Source organism: Eschrichtius robustus, chromosome 17, assembly GCF_028021215.1.
Source record: "Eschrichtius robustus isolate mEscRob2 chromosome 17, mEscRob2.pri, whole genome shotgun sequence".
In the NCBI taxonomy this organism is placed as follows: domain Eukaryota; kingdom Metazoa; phylum Chordata; class Mammalia; order Artiodactyla; family Eschrichtiidae; genus Eschrichtius; species Eschrichtius robustus.
In genome coordinates this window covers 9881066-9891947 of record NC_090840.1, presented here as the reverse complement: position 1 = coordinate 9891947, position 10882 = coordinate 9881066, and the positions used below count along the sequence as shown (strand labels likewise).

The 10882-nt window shown below is 35.4% G+C and overlaps 1 protein-coding gene across 5 annotated transcripts in view; it reads right to left on the bottom strand.

Moving 5' to 3' along the window:
• Positions 1-2887: 2887 nt before the first annotated feature.
• The window catches only part of YTHDF3 (YTH N6-methyladenosine RNA binding protein F3), a 31747-nt gene continuing 23752 nt past the window's right edge, over positions 2888-10882 (bottom strand). For all 5 annotated transcript variants that reach the window (XM_068526285.1, XM_068526288.1, XM_068526284.1 and 2 more), the window contains one exon: positions 2888-4563. In XM_068526285.1, the coding sequence (XP_068382386.1) occupies positions 4518-4563 (46 nt within the window). In that variant the 3' untranslated portion in view covers positions 2888-4517. The remainder of the gene's footprint in view (positions 4564-10882) is intronic.

Below are 10882 nucleotides of genomic sequence, written 5' to 3'. Positions count from 1 at the left end.
CAGTTAGAAGTAACTATGTAAGTCTGGTCTTTCCAACTCCCAATTCTAAGATCTTCCCCTATACAATAATTCCATTCTGGTTACAGATGTGTCAGAAATAGCCAATGATGTTTTAAAATGACATTCAGATATTTAAACCTCTAAGTGTGTTCTATGTAAGGGGTATTCTTTGAAGCGGCCCAGGGTGGCAGGAAGGGATGCGGAACTCCCCCAGTGTTACGAACTCTGCACTCACATCTTCCTTGTACACTGACTTTTATAAAGACAATTTTCATTTACATTTAGTTGCAGTGTTATACAAGTAACTCAAAATATGGAGTAGAAAAATTCTGAATTTAGTGCACAATTTATAAGCAAACTGTATTTAAACTGCCACTACTACCTCTGGGTGATCCACAGGGGAGTTCTGCCCCTATCATTGCACCAAGAGAAATGAGGAAAGAATACACATCAAGATTACGCAATGACAAGTACAACTGACCCTTGAAAAACACAGGGGTTTAGGGGTGCTGACCCTCCACTACATACAACTTAAAGTCGGCCCTACTCGCACACGGTCCCTCCATATCCGAGGTTCCTCTGCATCCACGGATTCAGCCAACCTCAGATTGTGCAGTACTTGTGGTATTTACTACTGGAAAAAGTCTGTGTACAAGTGGACCCATGTAGTTCAAACCTGTGTTGTTCACAGATCAACTGTTCTGTGATTAGAAAGCAAATGACCTTGAATTGCTCAGTTAACTTCTAACTGCAAGAATATTTTAGTTCCTAGACTACAATTACTAAATCTAATGTCACTAAGCAAGATAAAGCCAAGCCAGTAAGAATTAGGGTCCCAACTAAAAATGAGTAGCCTCAAATGTAAGTACGCTGAAGAGATGCAAACCCTCTTTAGATGCTGCTGCAATGTGGGACACTGGGGTGCCTGTAAAACTGTGCCCTGATCGCAGGCTAGCAGTGTTGTATGCAGCACAAAACCAGAACTCTTTGGTTTCCCCCATCTGAACGAGTGCCTTAGAGAGCCCGGCAATGATTATCAACGCACCATTCAGAGTCACCACGATCCCATCTCCACAAGCTCTATCCAGCCCAAAGGGTAACGTACACACTATTAAAAAGCATTCCTTGGTACCAAGAATGGGGGACTAGGGTTATGAGACAGCTGGTGCCAAGACTTCCTATTAAGTAAGCCTCTTTCTCTTTTGCTCTAAGTTTAGCGTTAAGAACATGTAATTCAATAAGCTCACTGGAGTGGATAAAGATTAGGATAAACTCTGATCCTTCCTCTCTTTAATTTCCCCACTTAATTTCAAATGGCCAACTAAATCGAATGACATAATCTATTTGTACTTGAAAGGTATGTCAATCAGGAAATTCATAACAGAGTTGACAAGAATGTTATGTTTTCTGGAAGGCAATCTGTATTGATAAAGATAAAATGGAAAGAACACAGATATGAGTGAACAATTTTTATTGAAACCCTCAAAGATTAAAGAGGACCAAATGGTGAGTTTGGGTACCATAACAGAAAATCTCACCTAACTGTACCATCATTCACAGGAATGAACAAACCCAAACACGACAAAATTTAAATTCTCATGTAATTGCTACAAGTGAATGTAAATGAACTAATCATTTTATCATAACCTTTCTTTAATCATATGAAAAAGAAGGGAATTTACATGGCATAACAAATGATATGCAAAACTTAATGAAACACAATTCTCTTAAAAGTTCTCAAACTTACTTTTATAGGATGCAGAATGCACTTGAAATGATTAAATGACTTAAGCTGATTCTTTTTTTATTGCAAACTGTTTTAACATCAGCTTAACCCCCATGCATGGTATTCAAAAAGAACACAGCTTTTGAATTAGAAAGATCACTTAAGTTAAAACGAGGACTGAACTTAGGAAAAGGCTGGGGTTTCTTTTGAAAGGAATCTTCAAGTACCAATATGTATAGAGAAAGAATACTAATTTTGGTTACATTTTCCCCCTTACTGTTAAATATACAAACTATATAATACCTTTCAAAATAAAACACCCACATAAGATAACTTTAATTAAGAAACATTCAAACCAGATTTTGGAAAAACATTCAGCAAGAAATTTACTGGGCCAATAATGTCTTAATTCGTGATTACTCAAAACACTGGATCAGTCTCCTGCTCTAGAGCCCAGTTTCCCTCCCTCTTGGTCCCTACAGTTAAGAAACCTTCCATTAGCTGTGCTACTGAGACAACCTCTGATCATCTCACTTACAGGAAAAACATTTTGCTGTACACTGACAGACCAAGGAGGGAGAGAGAGTAGGCACTCTGAAGAAAATTTAAATGAGGAAAAAAAGAAATTTACCAATTGAAAAGTTTTGTTTTGTCTAGTTTTTTTCCCCAAAGGAATGCTGCACCCATTTCACTTAATATTAGAAATCCAGGTTAAAGGCACTGGGATGTACTCCTCACCATGAGTAGACTGCTGAGTTACATTTGACATTTCTGAGTCTGCTATTGCAATCAGCCTGCTTGCTGAGTGTTTCCGTGACATCTCTTACACAGAAACCTAATGTAAATTAAACAAGTTTCAATCTGTGTATAATGCAACTAGTTTTATAAAAATATTCAGAGTTGCTAATAAAGCACCAAGAAGAAGAGAACCTCAGAGAGAAGACTCAGATCCTTTCCACAAGGTCACCCCTGTACAGTTTTCTCTAACAGGACCTCCAGAGTGACACTGGTCCTCTCTGACATGTCCTACCTATATAATTCTAGGGATGTAGAACGCTGCTGTGGTGACTATACCCAAATGCCAATTTTCATTACAAATAGTTACGAGACATGTTACAAGATTTCATGGCTTACTCTTAAAAAAAGGTAAAATAGGTGCAATTTTCCTTTAAGAAATTCTTTATTTTGTAATATACTATTAACATTTTGATGTTCCCTTCAGTAAACACTGATAACTATCCTGGGACTACCAAAGCACTGTGAAGTAGCTACAATTTAGCTACAAATACTGTATTGGTTTTCACTTGAATACAGTATTTGTACATTTTAAGAAAACATTGTACAAAAAAAAATCATATAAATGAAAGCCTCAAAGAAATATGTCACTAAATTTTTGAATCGAAGTGACCAAAGACCATAGTAAATGAAAACATTTCTAAACATGATGTAAACATAAGTGGAGTAATGCAAAACATCAAGGTACTCAAATCTACCGTATTGCTATTTTCATCCTTAACATATCTTTCTACATAGCTTTCTCCTTTTGGAACAGTAATATAAGGGGCAGCACATTATTTCATAACCATGTGCCATCAAATCAGTTAATACAGATGCTTGACACATAATTATACAAAATCAATTTGTTTCAAGATACAAAATTAATGTTGATATGTAATTAATGAAAAAAATAAGATGTTAAAAAGATAACTATAAGAATACCCAGATATATGCTGTATTCCCATTTATATAGATCTGATCAATAAAACATCAACACATTCACTTAGATACTGATTTAATCCATGGATCAAGGCCATATTTTCAAATATTTTAAGGATGCCAGGACACTGCAAAAGCTGGAGAAAGGAGCTGAGGAACAATATATGCTTGCTAAACAAGAACTATGTTTATTTAGCTAGTGAATACCTAGAGTAATAAATTTTTTACTTCATGATAGCAATCAGGCTCGCAAACACCCAGAAATAGGAATTAAGGGTTTTAAATGTAGTTATAAAGGTCATAAAAAGTCTGATTAGACTGAGGTACATTACTCAAAATTTTGAGGTTCATTAAGTGGTAGCAAACAAAATAATTCCTCAGACAAATGCACATTTTTCAGTATACATATTATTGGGGGAAGGAGGGGAGAAGAATGTGCATTAACTGGTGAAATCCACCAAGCTGCATATCAATATTCTGTTACACCAAACAGTTTGAAGACAAGGGAAATGTTCTAATATAATCTCAGATTATGTTTCATTTGGCTAAAATAGAGCATAAGGTTGCTTTGCCATATTAAAAGTTTACTACAATAATTTTCACATAAACATTTAGACTTGAACTCCAGGACTAAATATGGCATGATTATTTTGCTTTTAATCTGTCAAAGAGCTAAAAATTGACAATTTAAAAACTACAACAAAGAAAAAGTTGAAGCAGTGTGACTCTTACATCATTGAACCACTTCTAATGGTTAACTGTTAGTATTTAACAAATTCAAAGAGTTAATGAATCCTTGCATTCATTCAGTCTTCTGTGCCTTAGCTAGGATGCATAATTACAAAAGACAGCAGATACTGGTAAAAGCTTCAGGACAGAAAGTGCTTGACGAAGTTACAGTTCTCAAGTGTGTTTGGTGAGAGTATAAGGGCAGATGCGCTGATGAAAACCATTACAAGAAGAGTCAGTTCTGTGTTAGAGTTCAAAGATGTCACCTTAAGCAGAAAAAAGCTTTAATAACGTCTTCTTTGACTTATTAGGCATTTCCAGAGTCTACATCATTAGTGTTGTAATTCTAACAGGACATCTTCATATGGTTATTGTTTGTTTCTATTTCTCTCCTGAAAGAAAAGCACAAAGACCTTTAACAAAACACCATCATTATTTAATGATTTAAACTATATGCATTTATAATGTAAACCATCTCCATAAGAAGTTCTTGACAAATACTAATTTTCAAGTAATTAGCTAAAAACGATTTACTATTACCTATACACACCTTAGAGGGATTACCACAAACCATTTTAAAATAAAGAAGTCCAAACACAAAGACGTAGTTCAGGAGATTATAGGTCCTCTCCACAGCTCTGTTTTCCCACAGAATTTTGTTTAGGTGAGACTATTACAATAATGTCTTTCTAGCCCTTTCAATGAGTTTTTGATCGTGAGGTATCAAATAGACCAGAAGTCCTCTGAAGCAACCTGAAAACTACTGGCCGAGGTAGGGTTAGAAGGAAAAGAAAAGAGTTGCATTAAACTGCATTAAATTAAGCTTTCAGTATTAACTTAAAAAAAAAACAAAAAAAACTTTGAATCACAAGCTTCCTCCATATCCTACTCTCAGATTCAGCATAATTTTTCACATGAAGAAATATTAATAATACTTATTATTATAGTTTCTTTTAAGAAAGCAGAAACCCCTTGAACAGAAGTTAAGCTGAGTGATGTTTTCATGATGTTTATTAACCAAATTATCCACATGTAATACTTATCCTTGAAAAAAAGGATGACTAGCACTCTGCATGCCTATCAAGTGAATGCATTACGTAGTTTGTTTGTGCCATCTGTTTTAATGTGTCATTCACTGGTTCTCATACTTTAGCAAGCATCAGAATCACCTGGATGGCTGTGGAAACGCTCACTATTGGGCCCCAAAGGTCTGAAGCTGAACTTGTGAGTCTGCAGTTCTAACAAGTTCAAGGTGATCCTAACACTGCTGGTCCAAGGACCACACTGAAAGCCACTTGTGTCTAACACATTATAAGACTCTCCATTTGTGGTTTCACTACTCCCACTTTTCCATAAGTGGGAGTTTATTTATTATGCTCCATAATAAATATGTATATACTTTGCCAATGGTCAAATTAATGTCCCATCCCCTGTGACACCATCAGAAAACTGTATTTTAAATTCCAAAGAGGGGACTTCCGTGGTGGCGCAGTGGTTAAGAACCCGCCTGCTAATGCAGGGGACATGGGTTCAAACCCTGGTCCAGGAAGATCCCACATGCCGCGGAGCAACTAAGCCCGTGCCTGACAACTACTGAGCCTGCGCTCTAGAGCCCTCGAGCCACAACTACTGAAGCCTGCGCGCCTACAGCCCGGGCTCCGTAACAAGAGAAGCCACCGCAATGAGAAGCCTGCGCACCACAACTAAGAGTATCCCCCGCTCGCCGCAACTAGAGAAAGCCCGGGCACAGCAACAAAGACCCAACGCAGCAATCAATCAATCAATCAATTTATAAAAATAAATTCCAAAGAGAACTTTGTTACTAAAGTCCTTTCTTTTTCATCTTTATATATTCCTAGAACTAGAATAACAGTATTTAATACAGAAAGCTAACAAATAAATGCCCTACTATACGATAACTACAAATGAATTATTTCATACACCCATAAGCATCAGTGAGATATTCCTAAAGAAAAAAACAAAAATGAAAACAGACAGACAGCTAATTAATCATGTTTCAAAAGGATAAACAAAAACAAAAATCCAACAACATAAACAAAGGAAAAAAAAGACAAAAAAAGAATTTGGAACCAGGAAGCTGTAGTCTAATTTTACAAAGGCCCTAAAGCTTTTAAAAAACCAGCCTAAACATAAAGGAAATTTATTTCTCAGCTGAAGGAAACAGATTTGTATGAAAAATGTTGAAGCCTGCTTTAATTAGCTGGATATAAAACACGGTATTACAAATGAAGCAAAAAGTGGTAACAGCTCCCTGCTTATTCCTCCCCATGAAATGACTGATCAAAACTAGAGAAATTCATCAACTCCATGAAAAGCCCCAAAACTACAGAAAAAAAGGGCAATACTACTTTAAGGATAAGCTAGACAAAGAGAGGTTTAACCTGAGGGAGATGATCAGGTACATGAATGAGTACCATGTTTTATTTAAATAGAAGTTAGAGATGCTGTTTCAGTTTGAACTGTAATCAACTATGGCACCTTTAACTGAGTCAATAAAATATATAGTTTAAATCTGTGTACATAATGCATAACTTCTAACTCAGTGGACAGGAAAAGGAAAATTTTAAAAACTCCTTTCCTGTGGTAGGACAGGAAAGGAGGGAGAGGGGAGCTTGAAAGATCTAGGTGAATTAGAAAGCACAAAATATAAAATGGCAGAAATACACATTTATATCATTTATACATTTTTATCAAGCAATCAAAAAATGGAGGTTCATTAACAAAAACACAAAAGAGCTCAAAATTAAAAAAAGAAATCTAGTTACACATGATTTCCAAGAAATTAACCCTAAACATAAGGACACAGAAAGCTTAAAAACAAGCCAAATAAAGACTTAGTCAACTATATTAATATCAGATAAAGTGGATTCTAAGGCAAAAACCACTAAGGCAAAAACCACTACATACTGAGTAAGAAACATTTTTTATAAAAAGCTGTAACAGTATTAAACTAAAAATACAACTTTACATATATTAAAATTTTCAGAATTACAAAGAAAACCTGACAGGTTCCTAATTATAGCAGGAGAATTTAACACATTTCTCTTAGTAATTGATAAAGCAGACAAGTTAGTGAAAATAAAGATTGAATATACAGAATACAGAAAACTGAGCCAAATAATTACAGGGTACACAATGAACAACCACAGAAAGGAACTATATGCCAGACCAGAAAACCAATCTAAATACCAAAGAGTCAGTATCATACATATCACGTTTTCTGACATCAATTTTAACAGCAAAACAGGTAACAACAAACAAAATCTTACCACATTTGGAAAATCTAAAACACATTTCTAAAAAGTCTCCCAAAAAATCATAACAAAAATTCAAAAGTTTTTACACCAGTACAATATAAATATACTAAATCTAATAAGCCCTGAAAAATAAAATTAGAAATTTACATGTATAGAATTTAAAAAAACATTTTTTTAAAGCTGAAAAATAATGAGCTCATCATCCAACTCAACATGTTAGGAAATAAGTAGCATTGAGTCCCCCAAAGTAAAATGAATGAAATAAGACAGCAGGAGAAAATAACGAAACAGAAAACAAAGAGAGCCTAAGAGACCAAAAATAAAAACTGCTGTTTGGGGGGTAAAAGAAGCTGACAATAGAAAAAATCTCTGGAAAGACTGATGTAAAAAAAAGAAGCATAAATAATATCGTGAAGACTCACACAGCTAAAAAAAATTAAAATACTATTAATGCCAATATGAAAAAAAAGCTTAAAACAGCATCCTAAAAATAAAATTTACCAAAACAAATTCAAGAATAAAAAGAAAACTTGAAGACTTATAATAACTAAAGAACTTTAACCAACAATTAAAAATCTACCCCAAAGAAAAACTCCCAGGCTCATGTGGTTTCACAAGAATTCTATACTTATACCAACTGTTCCAGAGACTAGAAAAAGGAGTATTTCCTGATGTATCTTGAGGTTGGCAACACTTTGATACTACCTTCAGAAAAGCAGGAGAAAACTGAGTCCAGTCTCACTTGTCACAGAAGGACCTCTTAAGGGCTGTTCTGATGGTAATGGAGTGTATAGAGGAGCAAAAGTAGAAGCAGGAAGGCCAGTAAGGAGGCTAGCACAATCATCATCCAGTACAATAATAATAATAATGGAGGATGGAGAGCTAGTGGAAAGTGTTTAGATTCTGGATCTATTCTGAAAGCAGAGCCAACAAGACTTACTGATAGATTGGTTAGATATGGAGTGTGAAAGAGAAATATTGCGAATTAGTCCAGTATTATTGGCCTCAACTGGAAGGGCGGACAGTGGTGCCCTCTACAAAGAGGGAGAAGGAAGACTCTAACATTCTTGATCTTTCTGCATGACCACACTATAATAAAGAACTACTTTAAAAAGATTCCAGTGCCCACATTTGCATTTGATACTTTATTGCGTGTCAAGTTTAAGAAAAGAATAGATGCAGTCTAATAATATAAAAGCTATTCATCTGTACCAAAGATCAAATAACCTCAAAGTGTACATAAAATGGAAGAGTTAGGAAGAAGGTCAAATAGTGAAAATGGTGGAGGACAGTCATAACATGTGTTAGTTTAGGTGGTCCAAATGAGAGTAAAAACAGGGTTCTAAGACTTAAGACTAATTCATGCTTTGAGCTGTGATTTAGTTTCAGCAAAATAACATCACTCATCACACTAAATTTTTTGTTTATGTGCAGTTTTATTTTGGTTTTAGAGTTTTCACTTAATTTTATGTTTAAGTAATACAAGTAATAAAATTACAAGAAAAAAAGCATAAAGATCAAAAAGAAATAAAACGGTCTCTATTTGCAGATGATATGATCTGTTAGGCAGAAAATCCTAAGGATGTTCTATTAAAACTACTAGAACTAATAAGTGAATTTAGCAAGGTCACACAATATAGGACATTTCTATTGATATAAAATTGTAGCAAACAACTGGGAAGACTGAAAATACAAATTACATTTACAATAGCAGTAAAAATTATATAAAATACTTAGAAAAAAATTCAGTAAGAGCCATGTGGTTTTCAACAGTGAAAACTACAAAATTTTACTGAGAGAAATTATGTCTGTCTCTCCAAGACCTCTGAGTTCTACAAGGAAAGGGTTATTGGGGCTTCCCTGGTGGTGCAGCGGTTAAGAATCCGCCTGCCAATGCAGGGGACATGGGTTCGAGCCCTGGTCCGGGAAGATTCCCACGTGCCACGGAGCAACTAAGCCCGTGCGCCACAACTACTGAACCTGAGCTCTAGAGCCGCGAAACACAACTACTGAGGCCTCGCGCCACAACTACTGAAGCCCGCACGCCTAGAGCCCGTGCTCCACAACAAGAGAAACCCACACACCGCAACGAAGAGTAGCCCCCGCTCGCCGCAACTAGAGAAAGCCCGCACGCAGCAACGAAGACCCAACACAGCCAAAAATAAATAAAATAAATAAAATGAATAAATTTTAAAAAGAAGAAGAGCTATTTATCTTAAGTGGCTTACTGGTAACCTTTAATATTTATCTGTTGAATGAATAAGGGAACAGTTAAGAAAAGAACACACAGGCTCTAAATATATGGTGATAAAGGTTGACTAGAACACAAGATATATGCTACAATTCTCAGTGGGGGGTGGGAGGAGCGGGATGTCACGACTTCTCTGGAACCTAGTAACAAGTTCTTAAAGCCAAGCGAAGGAATCAATATGCAACCGTATTTTGGAGTGAGATTTTGGACTCTACGATAAAATGAAAGTAATAAAATTATTATACTCCAGATTGTTGTTCAAAAGTGGAACTGTCCACTTGTAGCTTTTTTACATCCTAGGTATATATATATATACACTCATATATATATACTACATATATATACACACACATATATATACATAGTATATATCCTGCAGGGAATTGGTTCCAGGACCCCCGTGGATATCAAAATCCGAGGATGCTCAGGGCCCTTACAGCTGGCCCTCTGTAACCATGGGTTCCGTATCTGCAGGTTCATATCTATGGATATGCAGGGCTGACTGTAATCATGCATTTGTTCCTAAAGAAAAATAAATAACTGAAATACCATTCAATTTAAGGATGACTGTTCACACCATAATCGATGTGAAACAAATCTCTCCCAAAGATCTATGATTAACCCAATAATCCATCTCCTAAAAACTCATAAATTTCTTTATCAGCATTGGAACTTAACATAGCCACTATTAACTCTCCTATGGGGTGCCAAGATAAATCTGAGGGGGAAAAAAAATCAATGTTATAAAATGCTAATTAAAGTACCTCTTTTCCCAATTCTGGCTTATAAAGAACTATTTACTAAACTCAGAACAGAGTATTACTATAATAAATACAGAATCATCTTGATTATTCAAATATCACTCAATGTCTTATCATAGAATTACTCACTTAAATACGTAATATAAACTTATTCTGTCAAGTGTGATACATCCTGGGCTACAAACTGTTTTCCAGAGATATAGTCTTTAAATTTTACAGTGAAGATGAAAGGAAAAGATTTTATACACTGAATTTGCTTCTGTTCATCATAATCAACTCACAGACAGACAACTACAATCGTAGAAGAGTTTACCGAAGGGTCATCAGATAGAGACTTCAACCATTCTTGATCCTAAGAACTGCAATCTGATTAATGGGAAAGCATTCAACTAAATGTTCCACTTGAGAAAAAAGAAGTATA